The following is a 19,102-nucleotide window of genomic DNA, read 5'->3' as shown; positions in this document are numbered from 1 at the left end:
TTTATTTCACACGACCCAAACTAGTCAGAACTGGGGCCAGCTTTCTCATTCCCATACCTAGATATATCTAAAGATACACAAAAGCATAGAAACTGTCCACAAAAGGGGAATCACTGATATATAAAAGTATATTCCATTGTTTGAAATGGGGTGTGGCAGCAACTCAGTGTAGGTTTGGGTCTGGGGTTGCTAGGTGCACTGTTTAAAGTAGGGTGTGTATATATTCCAAACCAAGAAAAGTTGCAGGTTTCTAGGCTATTCTTTATTATTGCATACTCAAGTTATGAAGACAGTGAAATTTAATTGGTTGCTACTTTCTTGATGTTGAGTTATTGGTGTCAGCATCACTGTTAAGTGCTCCAGAGAAGACACCTTTGTTTCTTTGTTCACATCCTGACTTTCTGTGGCATGCTTGGAGCAATGCAAGAACACATACTGTAGCCTATCTATAGAGCTTTAAGACCTTGATTTTAGGTTTTGAATAAAGCACATTACATACATTACCTCATCTCCTATTGGAAACTTCTGTAGGCATTATAATTGCTATTGTGTTAGGTTATTGGATTGAAAATTTGAGTCTTTAAATGTCTGTCTTAGTCATTTTTTGTTACTATAACAAAACACCAAAGATTAGGGAATTAGTAAAATTGATTTCCTTATAGGTATAAAGGATGAGAAGTCTAGGACCATAGTACTAAGTAGAATTTAGTGTCTGATGAGAGCCTTTGTGATGGCTCCTCAATAGCAGGAAGGCAGAAGGACAGATGGACATATTAATTTACTCAAGCTGTTTTATATAGTCCTGATCCCCGAGGAAAACAGAGTACTAATGACTCAATCTCTTTCCTACAAGCCTGTCTCTTGACTTTTTTTTTTAATTGAAAATAGATTCTTTTCTTACACAATATATCCTGAGGATAGTTTCCACTGTTTCTACACCTCCCAGTTCTTCCCCACCTCCCCTCCTCTCAAGATCCACTCCTTTTTTGTTTCTCATGAGAAAATAGCAGGCTTCTAAGAGAAAACAACCAAACATGACAAAATAAAATATAATAAGATAAAACAAAACCCCACCTCCAGGCAGCACAAGGCAAACAACAAATGAAAAGAGCCCTAAGAGCAGGGACAAGAATCTGAGACCACTTGTTTACATACCCAGGAGTCCCAGAAAAGTATGAAGCTGAGCCTAGCCTCTCAGACACTTGAAGTGCCAGGGTGGGGGTTATCTGAAAGCCTGTCTTTTACCACCACAACAGAGAGTATGATTTTTGAAGTACATTTAGACCAAAGCAATCCACCACCAAAGCAATCCACCGCCCTAAAATTTATGACCTTCTCACATACCAGATACATTCAGTGCCTCTCTGTTAATGCCTGAAGATAATTTTAACACCCACTCAAAAATACCAACTGAAGAGGCCCACTTACATCAGAAGTGAGTGAAACTCAAGAGTGTGCACATCCTGAGGTGGGTCTTCTCCAGCTGTGAAACTGAAAGCACATCATGTACGTTACAACAGCGAAAGCTGTTCCTATTTCAAAGGAGAGAAAGGTGCAAGGAAGGAATACTAGGTCCTAGGTGAGCCCCAAACCCAACAGGGAAAGCCTCATTAATTCTTTTGTGTCTTGAGAAAACATTTGACCCAGTGTTCACCTTTAGACACACTGGAGCAAGTCTTAAGTCTCCTGCTAAGTACAAGTCACACTGAACCAACCTCTCATGGATTGGGGTCTTATGCCTGTGCCTTCCCCAGGCTAGGATTTCAAGCTAGCTCTCCCATCTTGGCCCAGTTCTAGAATCTCATGAGCAGACATGACCCCTTCGCTCTACTGAACTTCATCCAACTGGGGCTTTCTAGATCATCACGAAGGTAGCAGTTCTCCATACAGGCCCTGTGGCTTGCTGAAATAACCTTGCGGCTAGGAAATAAGTAATCGCTGTACCTCCAAGGTGACCAGTGGACACTGAGACAACCTTTGGCCCTACTAGAGCTACACATAGGGAAAAAAGAAGAACAGGACACCAGAATTTAGGGAGTATAGATTGAAGGCAACTCTGAGATTCAAAGCAGTGAATACTGAGTTCCTGTGGGCATGCCATGCTCCTATTTTGGTTTGGTTCCTTGTCTTGACTTGCCCATATCTCTCCAACATGCATTTAAAGTCATTCTTCCAGTCTCTTTGTGAGTAATGCAATGGTTTATGATCTCTGAACATTATGTGTAGAGATTTTAACTCTTAGTGCAGAAGTGTTAGGCATGGGCCTAACAACAGATGTGAGGCGGTAAGGGCTCCACTCCTGAGAGTGGACTATGGTTGTGTTTGCAGGAGTGGGTATATTATAAAAGCAAGTTACACCCACCCTTGCCGTTTTGTGCAGACTTTGTAGCCATGTGATACCTTATGCTTTTCTATAACTCAGCAGCAAGTTTCCTACAAGACACGAACTGATGATCCTGCACTTTCCAGTCTCTAGAACTATAAGCCAGACAAACTTTCATTACTCATGTCTTACCCAGGCTGTGGTCTTCATCTGGAGCACCAAAACACAGCCCAGAGCACACAGCCTCAGGCTCCCTCCTCATATATTGACCTCCATATCAAATCATTACTTGTCCATATTTATATGTTTTGTAAAGCCAAAGATATGTTTTGTAGAATGCAGTATGGTGTGAGAAGAGGAGGTGCCTCAGCAGGCCCATGCTGAGGTATCCCTCCCCCCTGAGGTACCAGCCATATTTTAGCGTTTATTAGGGGACCTGGGAAGGGGGTTGAGAAGGGAATAGAAATAGAGAGAGAGGAGAGAGAGGGAGAGAAGGAGAGAGGGGGAGAGGGGGGAGGGGAGAGAGGAGAAAGAGAGGGAGGAGGGGGAAGGAGAGATAGGAAACAAGGAGTCAGAGAGAGAAAACAGTCAGAATGAGCAAAGAAGACAGGCCAAAATGTTCCTTTTCTATAGTAAGCCAGGTCTACCTGGCTGTTGTTATGTAACTGTTGGGCAGAGCCTAGAAAGAATGCTAACATGCTAACACATACCCTTAGCATTATTTCCAAATATGCCATTTCATCTTTATGACCTAGTCAAACTGAAATTTTTCTAAGTATTTAAGTTCTGTTTGCCTTTTGATTGCCAACTCTGTCAGTAGTCCATGTCTTTATTCTTACAATTTACTCTAGGCAATCAAGAGTACCAACAGAATACTGTAATCAGTTTGTTCAGAAATTTCTTACACCAAGTTAAGATCATAGTTCCTGTATTGTCCTTTCCAGAAAGCCTTAGAGCATAGGCACAAGTTCTTTGCCATACTAAGAAAGGATGGCCTTTCCTCTAATTTTCAAAAAGATGGTCCTCATTTCTCTATAGAACTTCATTCGTGCAGTCTGTGCCATCCTTTTCTCTCCCACCATTCTTAACATGATCACTTGGGATAATTTCAAAGAAGACTAAACCTTTCTCTGGAGTCCTACTCCTTGGACCCCCTCACTAACATTGGTTGTAGTGCTACATTCACAGAAAAGGTATGAAGCACATTTTGACAGTTGCTTCCACACAGTTCCAGGCTCTATCCATTATCCACTTCCAGTGTTGCTTAGCAACTCTTCACTTGTCCAATACCAATTTCTGGGCTGGCCATTTTATGCTGCTAGGACAAAATATCTAAGGCTGGGTAATTATAAGGGACAGGAAGTTATTTCTCATAGTTCTAGAACCTGGGAAAGCCAAGGTCAAGGAACCAGCTAGCTCAGCATTATGTAAGAGATTGCTTCCCTGATGACATCTTCTATCAGCAGCATCCTCACGTGGTGGTCCATGGTGGGGTACACTCATTGCCCCCACCCATTTCACAAGTTGCTAATCAATCCTGAGAATAGAACCTCCAGTACTTAATCACCTCTCTCCAAGCCTGCACCTCTTAAAACTACTGCAATGAGTTAGATCTGAACAATAGCAAGTTATTCAGTAGTTCCCCAAAGCCAAATGCAATAGGCAAGTCTGTGCTCACAACTAGGCCCTTGGCTTTCAGTGCCACCTGCGACTCCCTTCTTGTGTTTTGTGATTCGGCAGAGATAGGAAGTGGCTGTGTGATCCAGTCTCAGGGGCCATGAAGCCTGTCCGTTAATTGTTACTTCCTCCTTATTGAATATTTTTTCTTTGTCTGCCAAGACTGCTATTTTACAAAAGTGAATTCTGCAGTAACACCTGTTTTATTTCTTTGTACTCTTTGTAGAGACAAGAATTAGTGTGGAATGTTGACTGGTTGCCATATGGCATCCACAAACTACAACCAAATACCTCTTTTTCCTGTTTTTTTCTTAAACAACTTCATGCATTTGTGAGCCTTAAGAAACATATTTCTTTCTAGAAGTATTTCATTAGCTATTTAATTTCCAAAGCAGTTTATCTTTGGAAAGTAGAAATGTTATAAATCAGAGTTTAAGAGTTAAAACATTAATGATGAATGAACATATTTTTTATTGAAAAAATAGTTAACACACATGGTGACATTGGTCAAAATCAAGACTACTCTGGAAGACTGTAGTCTCTCTTATTTTGATTTTGTTATCCTGGGGTTACAATTGATTTATAAGTAATTCTGACCTTGAAGCTAGGATTCATTATACCATAGCCTTTGGTGAGACTTCATTACTAGGCTGAACCATTTTGAATGCTGCTCTTCTGATGTTTATGATTGACAAATGTCATTTTTACATGGCTCATCTTAGTTCTTTAAGCCAAGGAAATAAAGCAGAATACAGCTAATGTCTTCCCTAAGATTCTAAATTCAAGAGATTGCATTTGTTTATGAGCTGATGGGTACCACATGATCAACTGCTTTCCTTGGCTGGCACAAGGCTTTAAATCAATAAGTCAAGTGAACGGCGTGTCCCGGGTCGCACCACGAAAACCATAGCAGCAGCCAAGGACCTGCATCTGTTGCTGCAGCAGTGCCCTGTCAAGGAGCAAGAAGACGAGGAAGGAGAAACAGGAACATGAGCACGTCCTGTAAGAGTCGGAAGGGTGTACCTTGCCAGCAAACTGTGAAGCTGATAAAGGTCAAAACCTGGACTTGGCACTCGAATCTCACAGAACTCGCTTATCTAGATGTTTCCAAACTGTCTTCCAATGTGTCCTGCTCATCAAACGGCAAGATAAAAAACAAAACTAAAAAAAAAAAAAAAAAACCCAAAAACCAACCCACAGGGAGTAGTTGTTGTTCGACTTGCTCTAGTGTGGCCAGACTCTGGGACTGTTTGTGAACAGATAAAAAGTGGTTTGCATTCAGCTTCCTGAGCACCTAAGTGAACCTTACACAAGGCAGGGCTGGTGTAGGCCCTGCGGGTGTATACGCGCCGTGAGTCATCTTCCTTGATCTGCGTGTAGATCCCCAAGAATGTCATAAGCTGAAGGGAACCAGAGTGAGGCACAGATGAGGAGCTTAGAAAAGCTATGTGCTGATGTGAGAACAGGCTGAGCAGTGCCAGAGGGGTGCTAAGAGGGGCGCAGGAAGGGAATAATGGCCCACTGGATACTAGGTAATCCCAAGGAATCTGGACTCGATTATTAATTTTAATTAATTATCAATTAAAATTATCAGCTCCAAACTGTCTCTGTAACTCCTTCCATGGGTGTTTTGTTCCCAGTTCTAAAAAGGGGCAAAGTGTTTGTTAGGCTATGCTGGTGCCTGGCAAACACAGAAGTGGATGCTCACAGTCAGCTATTGGATTAAACAACGTCTGTGAGCTAACAAGGAGAATGTAGCAGTTTTATCTATGGAAGGAGAAGGTTCAAAAGTCGGATATTATCAGGTTAGCTCAAAAGGAACTACTGTTAAAAACTTCGTTGGAAAGGACAGTTTCTATAAGAGAATTACTTTCCCATGGGCTTTGAAAAGAGTAACACAAAGGGCAGCTTTTACTGGCCTGCTTGTGATGTGGCAGGTGCTGTGGTTAGGTGTTTCCATGCACATGAAAATGTTTGAGAGTGTGGAGAAAGATGTTAGGCTCTTTGTGATTTGTCTCTGGAGTGAAGTGAATGAATAACTTTACTTTGTGTAAAGGAATTTTTTTTTGTAATACTTATGTGATAACATCTTACATTAAGTAATAAAACCTCACAAGAGACAGCTATATCAGGGTCCTTTCAGAAAAATCTTGCTGGCGTATGCAATGGTGTCAGCATTTGGAGGCTGATTATGGGATGGATATCCGGGTGTGGCAGTCTCTAGATGGTCCATCCTTTTGTCTCAGCTCCAAACTTTGTCTCTGTAACTCCTTCCATGGGTGTTTTGTTTCCAATTCTAAGAAGGGGCAAAGTGTTTGTTAGGCTATGCTGGTGCCTGGCAAACACAGAAGTGGATGCTCACAGTCAGCTATTGGATGGAACACAGGGCCCCCAATGGAGGAGCTAGAGAAAGTACCCAAGGAGCTAAAGGGGTCTGCAACCCTATTGGTGGAACAACAATATGAACTAACCAGTACCCCGGAGCTCATGTCTCTAGCTGCATATGTATCAGAAGATGGCCTAGTCGGCCATCACTGGGAAGAGAGGCCCCTTGGTCTTGCAAACTTTATGTGCCCCAATACAGGGGAATGCCAGGGCCAAAAAGTGGGAGTGGGTGGGTAGGGGAGTGGGGGGGAGTATGGGGGGCTTTTGGGATAGCATTGGAAATGTAAATGAGGAAAATACCTAATAAAAAAATAAAAATAGAATGAAGATACCAAAAAAAAGTAATAAAACCTCTGCCTCTGCCTGTGAGTGTGTGTGTGTGTGTGTGTGTGTGTGTGTGTGTGTGTGTGTGTGTCCATCATATTATCTCACTGGGCAAGTCCTGTTGTTTAAAAAGCACATGGCCTGGCTGTGAAGCCTGCACAGTGAACACAGAGGCTCTTCTCACTGCGAAGATGGTTCCCTTTACAGAGACGCTTCCCTTGTGAAGGCTAAGAGTGGCATTCATGGCTATGTGTATATGAACACATATCTAGAAGGCAGGTTCCATCAGTTTAGCTAAACAACAATAGTATGTTTATCCAGTGGGGTCTGAGACCACCTCAGGTATGAGATTTTACCAGTTTATAGTATCAGACATGAATTCCCTTGTGTGGAGTGGGTCTTGAATCAGACAGAATTTAGTTACCCTCCTTAATAAGTAACTCTGCCATGGTGCTGAACTCAGGGACTTCTACCAGCTCAAATGCTAATAAGGAATTTTTTGAGTCTTCAGCCTTAAACACAATATCCATGCCATCCTTTGAAGGCCTAGGAAGCATTTCGAAGAGCCAGAAGATAGGGAGATGGGTTGCATAATACAGCGACACAGCTATTTCAAGCTTGAACTCACAGTAGAAAAGCTGCCTACACAAGTCTGGCTCTGCCAACAGTCAGTTCATGGATGAGAAAGGAACTCATGGGGCCCTACCCATGCTGGCTACCGGTGGATTCTGAGAGAGGGGATTCATATTGAGCTGTGCATCTGCTGGTTTACCCACCAGCCCGCAGTACAGAGTTTCATATTCATGCTCACTTAGATGGCTCTCATTAAGTGCAGTGGCTCACAAAACAAAGACGTGAACTTGGAATGAGGACTCGTAGGGAAGAGTAGGAATTGACAGGGGTGAGTGCACTGTATACATATATAAAATTTTTAAGGAATAAATTTAATTAAAAATAGCTCTCAACACAAGTCGTAAACTGATATGAGGAGCAAATTAGGGAGGGCAGAATGGAAGCCATCATGAAACAGTTAAAGAGACAGCGAACAAAAGCAGGGGAAGCCTTTACAGGGAAATGGGTGAGGATGAGTAGCAGAGGTGGGAAAGGCAGAGGCTGTGCCTGTGTTCAGTCGCTGATCACATGGCTGGCTGAGACAGCATCTGGAGGCTGTGGACATGAGCTGAGAAGAGAATGCTCTATCAGACAACGGAGGCCGGCTAGTGCCACATAAAGACTTTCAAATGCTCCTGGAGCTAACAAAGAAATGCAGGGAGCTTCACCAGGCTGAAAGGCATTTTGTTGGTGGTATGGAGGAGGGACAGCAATTGAGAACTTGAAGTCACAACACCTAGAAAACAAGTATCAACAGGTACTTGTTCCTATTTATATGGAAGTGGAAGGAAATAAGAGATCATAAGAAAAATGATTCCGGGGACCAACAAGATGGTTCAGTGGGTTAAAGGTGCTTGCTACCAAGCCAGAAGATCTGAGTTAGATCACAGATGCAGTGTAAAGGAAGGCAAGGAAGGCGAGGACCAGTTCCTGCAAAGTGTACTCTTACTTCTACTCATATTCAATGGCATGCGTGGTTTTTCTCAAGCAAGCACACACACACACAAACACACACACACACACATACATACACTATAACAAAAACCATGTTTTTGTTGTTGTGGTTGTTATTGTGGTCCTTTGTTTAGACAGACTTTCTCTGTGTAGCCCTGGCTGTCCTGGAACACACTCTGTAGACTCAGAGATTTGCTTGCCTCTGCCTCCAGAGTGCTGGGCTTAAAGACATGTGCCACCAATGCCCTGGGGGGAAATTTTTTAAAAATTATTTGAATTTGAGTCCCTACTAGCAGAATATAGAGCTCCACTGATTCTACCAAGTAGAATAGTGAAGAATAGTGATAGAAACCAAGATCTGAATACACCAAAGGTCTCTGAAGAACAAAAGGACTTGGGATGTTCTGAAGGCCTCAGCAGAAGGCAGATCTGGTCCTACACCATCTCCTATATCAGTCACTGGTCTCATGTACTTATCACCATGAAATGAACATAGTTAAAATGAAATGAGCTCTAAGTCAAATCTAGGTACCAGATTTTAAAGAATTAGTACAAAAACGATTATGGAAACTCTCATTAATAACATTTAAATATTGGTTATAGGCTGAAATGATAATATTTTTACATGTTGTGCTAAATACAATATGCCATATAATTAAATTATCTTTGTCTTCAGCTATGGCTGCTAGAAAATGAACTGATTACATTTCTGATAATATTGCTGATCTAGATATTCTCAGTGAAACTTGCTTCCATAATATTAAACACTTCAAGGAATTCTTACTCCACTGACTAAACTGAAATCTTTCAAGGCATATTTTGCATGCTGTGAGGCTTATTTTAACATTTTGGGCACAGGTATATTATTTTATCTAAAACTGAGCTACTCTACCTTACTGAATATTTTCCTCTTTTTATTTCCCTACCAACAGATGAAGCGGCAGCTGACAGCCGCAGAACGTATTCACTAGCTGACTATTTAAAGAGTACCTTTCGGGTCAAGTCCTACTCTTTGTGGTGGGTTTCAGGTAAGTCTCGTGTCTCATTGGATGGGAATGTCAGGTTCGCATTCATTCTAGAGGGCTTTGGTTGCAAGGGTTTTGGTCAGTGAGAACATACGATCTTTCCTTTGAAACTCTGTGCAGTATTTTTTCTTGCTTAGAAGTACAAAAGGGAGCCTGGTGGTGGTGGTGGTGCACACCTTTAATCCCAGCATTAGGAAGCAGAGGCAGGCAGATCTCTGACTTTCAGGCCAGTCTGGTCTAGAGAATGAGGCCTGGGATAGCCAGGGCTACACAGAGAAACCCTGTCTTGGGTGATGGGGAGGAAAGTGTAAAGGAGAAGATAGGAGGAAACTGAAGGGTTTCTTTGCTATATTCTATAAAGAGTTAACTGTGTGTTGGAAGGTTGGCATTAATGATGGGCCTAGTATGGGTTTAGTACAAAGTTCTTTGTTTCTGTTGGCACCCAGCATGTTTATGTGCCCTGTGTGAACGATTTTTTTTTAATTAGCTTACACATGTGTTTGATAGCAATCTGTCGTACTGATCTGGCCATTTTCTCTCTTTAGACTTTGAATACCTCTACAAACAAGAGAACAATATCTTGCTGCTCAATGCTGAACATGGAAACAGCTCCATTTTCTTGGAGAACAGTACCTTTGTAGGTTTAGTCACACACCTGGTTCACGTATGGAGTTATGGGGACTGTTTTCATTTCTCTTCCAATCCTGAGGACTCCTTTCTCATCCTGTTGGACTCTGCGGCCCACAGCCCAGTGGATCTTTCTCTGCTTGCCATGTTCTCCGCCTTGGCTACTTTTTTAGTCTCCTCTGATTCCTCCTCTAGCTGTGTGCTTGAATGTAAGTGTTCCTCTGGATTTGTCTTCACTCCATGGCCCCTTCCCTCTTTTTGTCTGCTCCCCTTGGGTAAACCACACACCTGCCCGCCCATACCACACGCCCGTCCATGGCTCTGGTGTTTGTCCTTCACGGCCTTGATTCTCATACATACATTAACACTAACTAAAGCCTGCTATCTCCTCCAAAGTTCCTGTGGGCATATGCAATGCAGCTCAGCTTCCCAAACCCAACTAGATTTTTTTTTTCTCTCCAGTGCCCTAGTGTCTCAAGCCATCATATTTTTCTGGCTCAATTTCCAATCTTTGAAAGGACCACTTGGCTCTCCAAGTCACTTAATCTGGAAATTTTACAACCTTTCACTTTCCCTATAATTAGCTATGCAAGTTTCTATTGATTTCCTTCCCTTCCTGTCAGCTGTCTCATAGAGTTCCATTCTGTATCTCTGTTTCTATTCTAGAGACCAGGCTGATAGAACACCGCCTCTTTTCTTTCTGGTCTCAGCCACTTGTCACCAGGGTATCTTGGGAAAAAAATAAATAATTAAAATAGACACAGTACTTTCATCTTCATGAACAAAACAAACAAATAGCCCTTAGTTCATAGTTCATGACCTGTTTAGGAGATTTAATGTCCTCCCATGTTCTACCATGTTGGCACAGGCATACTGTATTAGGGTTACAGGCAACCCTCAAACGTTCTAAATATCCACACTCTCTCCCATACTGGCTCCATGGCCATGGTCCTCTTCCTATGGGCAGAGTTCTCTCTGTCCCTCAACTACGCCTCTTCAGTTGATCCTTCCCTCCCTGGCCTTCTAACAGTCATGGTTGTCCACCTCATACCACTGTCATTTGTGTGGGTGACTGTGCTATCTCTTTGTAACTGGCCATCCCTAAGGCACAATCTGTATGTGTAGGGTCCCCTCTACCCCCTGATTGATCAAGAGCCATTTGAACCATTCAGTTTTCTTTCTATCGCTTGATCAACAGGAAAGCTTTGGATATCATTCAGTGTCACCTGACCGACTGTTTGTTCTCTTGGAATACAACTACGTGAAGGTAAAGGAAATGCTTTCTCATGTGATATTCTAAAATCCTGCAAATATGTTATTTTTTTAACTGACTTCAGGTATATGCGTACTTGAAGATAACATCTAATAATGCCACTGACAGAAAAATTCCTTCAGTATGCATCAAATATATGTTCCCTTTTATACGTGACAAATTTACTGGGTATATCTAAAGGAATATATTTGAATGATTTCAAGTACTAAAAGGAACAATTAATACATTAGGAATATTAATGACATAGCTTAATAAGATTTATCATAGGAGTTTATGATCTAACTTTAAAGTAACTTTGTGTCTGACTTGCACACACAGGATCTAGTCCTGTGCCTCCCTCTTCTCGGCCTATGTATATAGTATGACCTTCAATAAGTACTTGCTTTTAAGGTGTTATCATCCTCATCTTCTAGAAGAGAATCTGGACAAAGCCAAAGACTAAATCCCAACCTTATTCAAGCCAATCTTGAATGGAGCTTAGGTCTAGTCACAAAGGCTCTACTGAGATCACTCAGCGTCTCCCAGTCACCTATGGAACATAGAGTTTTCAAACATTTAAAAAAATGTTATCATCAAATTGCACATCGTCATGGTCACCAGGCACTTTACCTGAGCTTTTATTATTTTTATTTTTATTTTATTTTTTGAGTTGACAACAGCTGTCAACTATAGAGACTTTTTTTTTACTTTTTTAAATTGATATTTCCCTTTCCTGATTTCTTCTCCAAAAACCCACTACCCCCCCCCCAGCCCCCATCCCACTCCTGCTCACCAACCCACCCACTCCCCCTTCCTGGCCCTTGCATTCCCCTATACTGGAGCACAGAACCTTCACAGAACCAAGGGACTCTCCTCCCATTGATGACCGATTAGGCCACCCTTTGCTAAATATGCAGCTGGAGCCATGAGTCCGACTATGTGTTTTCTTTGATTGGTGATTCACTCCCAGGGAGCTCTGGGGGTACTGGCTAGTTCATATTGTTGTTCCTTCTAGGGGTATGCAAACCCCTTCAGCTCCTTGGGTACTTTCTATAGAGACATTTTTTTAAAATTATTTTATTTATTTGTGTTTCAAATTTTCTCTCCCTTCCCAGGCTCCCCTCCATGACCCCCCAATCCCCTTCACCTCTAAGAGGGTGTTCCCCACTTACCCACTCCTGCCTCACCCCTCTAGCATCCTTCTTCTCTGGAGCATTACGCTTCCACAGGATCAAGCGCCTCCCTTCTCACTGATGCCAGATAAGGCCATCCTCTGCTACATATGTAGCCAACCCTAGTTGGTGGTTTAGTCTTTGAGACCTCTGGGGGGGGGGGGGGAGGCGGTATCCAGTTAATCACTATTGTTGTTCTTCCTATGGAGTTGCAATCCTCTTCAGCTCCTTCAGTCTTTCCTCTAACTCTCCCACTGGGGTCCCAGGGCTCAGTCCAATGGTTGGCTGTGAGTATCTGCATCTGCCTTAGTTGGGGGCTGGCAGAGCCTCTCAGAAGGCAGCCATACCAGGCTCCTGTCTGCAAGCACATCTTGGTATCAGCAATAGTGTAGGGGTTTGGTGTCTATGGATGGGATGGATTCAGAGACCACCCTACCCTTGGGATCCATCCTATCTGTATAGAGAATTTTAAAATGGGTTGGAAGGACTGAAACCCTCTAGAGATACTCTATATGGAAGACAGATTTTTTTTCTCCTGGAATAAATAATGTTGAGTGACCTTATCTATAGACCAACCCAGCTGGACTCTGGCCAAGTCAAACACTCCCTCTTCCCTTTGCCACCTCGGAATGGTGGCACTCCATCATAGTGTTTACCTTGGATCCATCACGTGGGCTTCATTTCCCCATTCTACTAAATCCATCAATTCTAAGCACATTAGATGCCGGTGTCACTTTTACACAACTCTTCTCAGTCATTGCACTTGTGTACATAACTCGGAGCTTCTTATTTCTATCCCCAAAACAAATTTAATTGAGAAAAAAAATTAAATTCCTGCTGCTCAGCTTTAATCAGGCCACCAATCAATCCAAGTTCCTGGGATTGACCTGTTATCAGAATTTTCTATTGGTGTAGACTATTCTAACAAGTAACTGGGGCTGCAAACTGGTGGGTGGCAGTGATGAGTGTTAAAAGCTAATCATGTATGAAGCAGTATGAGAGAACCAGGTCAGCTCACTGTTCCATCTGTATTGACAGGTGTGGTGTGGTACAGTGTCAGATGCAACTCCCTGGCTAGCCCTAGATAATCAAAACCAGGGGTGCATGTTGTCATCCTCGATTTCATGTGCTGTCTAGACTCTTCTATCCAGTCCAGGGAGAAGTCAGTGTGTCTCCTTTACATTCTAATTTAGCTTAAGTTACACCTGTGATAAACTAGACCCTCCAGGGGCGTCTCTTACACAGAATGAGGCAGCGGCATCTCACGGCACTGCAGAGCCTTTGTTGTGAGGATCTCAGTCTGTGAGCTGATGTGTTTGAGGGACACTTCCCTGCCCTGCCCTACTTCAGAGTCACATGGCTCTTTGGTTTTCTCAAGTGTCACTCACACACCCATTCAAGAGCCAAACGAAGCACTTGCTCTCTCCTTCTGCTGGAGCCTTCTTTCCCAGTGTTTTCTGGTTTCTGTCTTCTTTCCTGGCTTGTCCTGGATCATTTTATCATGGCTCCCCATCATTCTCGTCATCCTACAACCATTGCTTCACTCCAGCAAATCCCTTCTTTCATTTTCTTCCTAACATTTATGCTGTTTTGATATTCCTTTACTTATTGCCTGCCATATTTCTTGCCAGTTTCCCTATATTTTAGTCTCTACTGTACTGGACCACAGAGGTGCATGCATGCTTTGTTGTAGAACACTAAATTGTTAGGTAGCTAGCTACAAACAAGGGACTATATCTTCTCTCTCTCTGTCTCTCTCTGTGTCTCTCTCTCTCTGTCTCTGTGTGTCTCTGTCTCTGTCTCTCTGTCTCTGTCTCTCTCTCTTACTTCTGAGAGTATCTAATTTGAGGGCAATAGCATTAACACCTTCAAAAACAGAGAAAAACTTAATTTAATTGCATCTTCTTCTTCCAGTGTTCTTTAGATCCTGTTCCATCACATCTGCAAGCACTATTTCTAAGTTGTAAATAAAAACTAATGAGTGACTGAACACACAGGGGAATGACTAGGCACCCTGCCACCAGTACGGATGTTCTCCTAATATCTCTGCTCCCTGCTGCATACTCTGGAGATGTGACTGTGTTCTCTGTCCCATGCTGATTATGTGTGACGGTCTTGGAAGCACGTCACATGGAAAACGGAAGTTAGCAAAGCAGCTTCTCTGACCTTATAGAGTGGAGACTTTCGTTTTTAGGGTGGGAGACAGCAGAGCTTACCCATTAAGATGGTAATCTTAAACCTTTCTTGTCTTTGCACGTCAGCTTTTATTTTACAGCGTTTCCTCTCCCATTTTCCATGGCAATCATCCACTAAGAACTCAGTCCTAGAATCTTCTTTCCCACAGGTTTCGCTCATGTTCTAGAGCTAATATAGGACCGCATGCTTTCCTTGCCTATTTCTGTCATAGCTCTTGGTACATTTTGTTGTGGTTTCTGTGTTGTAGTGGATGTTCCCATGTGCCCTGTTTAGTTAGGAGACCTTCAGTGGAGGAAAGTGGGGGCACCAGTGCTTATAGACTAAGGCAATTGATAAATCTATTTTATTTTATACCTCATGAAAGCTTTGTCATGATCCCAAGATGATCTCAGTCTTAGTATTTCTAGATTCTACCACACCTTTTGGCTTTGGAAAATATTATGTTTGAGGTTGCCAAGAAACAAACATGGAGTGTGTTCAGTAATCCAGGATCCAGAAAAGGAATGTATGACACATGAGAAATGGGAATTTAATAAATACTTGTTGACATGAGGGTGTAGGAGGCTGAGAAGTGATAAGTAGGTAAGGTTAGGAGCCCTGACTGTGGCTCAGTTTCACTACCTGGCACTCAATTTCCTCCTTATTGACAAAGCTTGAATTTTATTGTAGCTTGGTTTCTGAAACAGTCCTGCATTGTTTGTTCTAAACTCCAGCTATTTAGTAATAGGAAGACTTGCTTTCTTACCCATGCAACTATTCGAGAATACAAATGTGCACCCAAGGAATTTCAAAAGCATCTTTAATTTTATTCACATACACACATAGAAGCGCTTTTTCACAACTGCGAGAGCATACTCATACACATCACATCTCCCTCTCTGTTTTCCCTTAGTTCCCTAAAGTCTAGCATGTTTCCCTCTGTATTTTCTATTAATTCATATGACGCTATGGAAATATATAGGGATCATTTCCAGTTACTGCTTACTCTATTGAAACGGAATGTGCTACCACAGAACTCCTCCTTCTAAGGCATAACTCTAATGCATTTCAAAACCGATAGATAGTATGTTTTGGAGCAGGCTTAGTTTGCTGAAAGTAAGCAAAAGGTACCTACATATGCCCTCACTTTCCTTTCCTGGGTCTTCTCTATAAACATTCTATATTGAGAATGGTACATCTGTGACAATGCAGGAGCAACTACTGACACACTGTTAACTCAAATCTACACTTTTGCACTGGGGTCATTCATGAATTGTGGCAATGTACAGCACATACATTGACAAGCTCTGGAGATGAGAGTTCCTATCGTGGGAAGTACCCTGTCTTCGGTTTGTTCTTCCCTCCCTGCAGCCAAGCACCAATGTCTCCATAGTTTTGCCTTTTCCAAGAAGCCATGTAATAATTTCAGTATGTAACCCTTCTGACTGCTTGATAGTTTTAAAAACTCTGAATGGTATCCTATCCTATCCTCAATCACAATCTAGCAATCCATTCACCCATTACTGAAGGCTGTCTTAGCCGCTGCCATGTTTGGACACTTCTGAGTAAAGCTGTTGTAATCATTTGTCCGTAGGTTTTAAATACTAAGGGATTTGCTGATCAAGTCATTTGGAATTTTCTTTACTCTTACTCATTGATGCCATGTGTTTATTAGCTGTAGGACTATTTCAAGAAAATGTCCTTGTTTCTATGTTTTATGGTTTTTGTTTTTGTTTTTGTTTTTGTTTTTTTTAAAGGTTCATAAGGGTCTCAACCTTTTAATGATTGTAAAGGTCTGTTGTAGTGTCTGTCTCACTTTTCGTTTCTGAAACTGATTTCTTATTTCTCTGATTCGTTAAGTATGTAGTGGTTTTGAGTGTCTGACAGAGCCAGCATTTGACCATTGATTTTCACCATTATATATGTTTTATTTCATACTGGTCTTTACTGGATTGTTTCATTACCTTGAATTTAGTGTGCTGTTCATTTTCAACTACTTGGTTGCTTAACACCAAAGACACACATATATTAATTTTTAACTATATTTTCAGATAGCTTTAAAAATTCCAACAGTAGATATTTATATTAAGTATTCCTCATCATCACTACTTCTGACAAACTAAGAAATATTCTAAATATTTTAGAAGCTATGTGAGTGAAAGGGAAATTTTGAGTTTATTTAAAAACAAAAAACAAAAAACAATAAAAACCAGACATCCTTGCTGTACTGTGCTAGCAATAATATCGCTCAACATCAAAACGGACACCTGGGCCCACAGTAATCCTTTGAAAGATTCTTGAAAGAGGTGATGCAAAAGAGAATAAACTCTTCATGACCTTTTACTGGATGATTTCAAATATGTTTTCAATTCCAAAATTCTAAGAATTTAAGGAATGATAGTACTGTTGAAATTTGAAACTTATGCAATGACCTCTTGCATGCCTGTCATCTTGAGCAAATGGCCAGCCTATTGGAATCCCAGAAGACTGAGATGTCTGATTTCTTTTGCAGCAATGGAGACATTCCTACACAGCTTCATACAACATTTATGATGTGAATAAAAGGTCAGTGACCCCCCCATCAAGCCTGCTAGGCTTTTCAAATGTAATTTTAAAGGATATCTCACACAGGGTTATTGTTTTGGAAATGTATCCTCTTATATTTTCTATAGACAGCTGATCACAGAAGAGAAGATTCCAAATAATACACAGTGGATCACATGGTCACCAGAAGGTCATAAGTTGGTTAGTACATTTCTCCTCCTGTCAGAAAAAGATTGGCTAGAGTCTTTCATAGGCAGATGATACTGCCCCTAGTATTAAGTACACATTTTGAAAGCCCTTTCATTCTTTATATTAGTAATATAGGGTCATTACTCCAAACACTATTTAATTAGGCCCAAAAGTAGAATTATTAAAAGTGCTAGACTTTGATTCTATTGTTGCTTATTCACTGGGAAGAATGCCTATTAAAAACTCTTATGTTCTCCTTATCTGCTGTGCTTGAATGTTTTTGAATCTCTCTTCAAAATCACTGTAGATGTATCTCCTGTTTATGGTGCTAGAAAAACACTAGAAGCCCAAAAGAATTTAAATAACAAGATGGAATGTTTTTTTTGCAGTTGCACTACATAACCCCTACTAATGTCCCATACAAGAAACACAAGCCTAGATGATCCTGCGTAGATGATCTTTGGGTCAGGTCATCAAACACACACACACACACACACACACACACACACACACACACACAGATGGTCTATGGGGCTAGGTCGTCTCACACACAGACACACTTCATTGTCCCCATAGTGACAGCAGCAAGCCTCTTTGTTTCAACATATTAATAACTTTATATTATTTCGAGGTGGTTGACTGCATACTTGTAATTTAGGAACAGGTTCTTAGTGAGACAGATTCTCTATGGTTATCTTCTTCTTTGCATAGTACTTTAAGAACCCACCATAAAACACATTGTAACATGATTACTGATATTAATATGTTTTTCGATCTTTTTAAGGCATATGTCTGGAAGAATGATATTTACGTTAAAGTTGAACCACACTTACCTAGTCATAGGATCACATCGACAGGAGAAGAAAATGTAATATATAATGGAATAACTGACTGGGTTTATGAAGGTAAAGACTAAACCTTTAAACAGAAAGTCTATAGCTTTTAAGAATGTTTCAACATAGCCGTGCTAAAAACTGGGGCAGTCAGTAAGACCCAAAATGAGCTTTGTACGTAAACATTTGGTGAGATTGTTTTATTAGATCTCACAGTGACACAGAACCCTTACCTGTTCCTGGAGCAGCTTCTGCCCCCATTGTCTCACAGTCCCCTGCTTGTCTTTGGTTTCCTACCACAAAGGGCCTTTCTGTGTCACTTTTCTAGCTTTACCAGGGCATGACAGCATCCAGATTAGCATCAGATGTTCCTCCAAGGAGGCCTACCTAGCCTAGAAGTTTCCAAGGAAAGTGAAATCTTCCACTATATTAAAAAGAGAGATAAATATTGCCTACAGTTGCCAAGTAGAAGGAAAGAAATCGCTTGTTTTAGAAAGAATATGTAGTGTTCATTTGAACTAACCTGGGACAGACTGTGATTTCCTGTTTTTAAAGAAAACAAAGATGATTAGGAAAATTTAGTAAAAATAAGTAAAAAACAATACTCAAAACCTTAAAAGGGAATATTGTGGCTTTTAGGAGAATGAGATTTAGGGGCTATTAGGAAACCATTTTCTATGTGTTGGTTGCCAAGATAAAAGGTATTTGAGGCTATCCCAAATAATTCACAAGGGTACTTCATATTTGTTAGACAGACTCATCCTTTCTTCATCATGTTATTTCTTAGCTTCCTGCTTAATTTTTTATTCTTAGGGGAGTCAGGTTAACTTAATGGTAAGACACGATAACAAGCAGAAGAGATAATGTCAAGAGAAAGACAACTTTCCATTTCCATAAGGGTTAGATTAAAACCAACAATGACATGACAAGTTCTTTAAATGCTGGGCACCCCAACATTGAGGGTCTTCCAGGGTCTTCAAGATGAAGCAGAAACAGCTTCTTCCCAGACC

General features: G+C 41.3%; 1 protein-coding gene across 6 annotated transcripts in view; it reads left to right on the top strand.

The window, feature by feature from the left end:
* Positions 1-19,102, top strand: part of Dpp4 (dipeptidylpeptidase 4) — an 82,243-nt gene that overhangs the window by 15,948 nt on the left and 47,193 nt on the right. For all 6 annotated transcript variants that reach the window (XR_001780739.2, NM_010074.3, NM_001159543.1 and 3 more), the window contains exons 3-8: positions 9,208-9,303; positions 9,846-9,937; positions 11,126-11,194; positions 17,039-17,091; positions 17,199-17,271; positions 18,044-18,164. Coding sequence is in view for 5 of the 6 variants with exons in the window: in NM_010074.3 (NP_034204.1) it covers positions 9,208-9,303; positions 9,846-9,937; positions 11,126-11,194; positions 17,039-17,091; positions 17,199-17,271; positions 18,044-18,164 (504 nt within the window). In the remaining variant the exon portion in view is untranslated. The remainder of the gene's footprint in view (positions 1-9,207; positions 9,304-9,845; positions 9,938-11,125; positions 11,195-17,038; positions 17,092-17,198; positions 17,272-18,043; positions 18,165-19,102) is intronic.

This window comes from Mus musculus, chromosome 2 (assembly GCF_000001635.26).
Source record: "Mus musculus strain C57BL/6J chromosome 2, GRCm38.p6 C57BL/6J".
NCBI classification, from domain to species: Eukaryota; Metazoa; Chordata; class Mammalia; order Rodentia; family Muridae; genus Mus; species Mus musculus.
The sequence above is the reverse complement of the archived record's forward strand: the minus strand, read 5'-3'. Positions and strand labels throughout refer to the sequence as shown.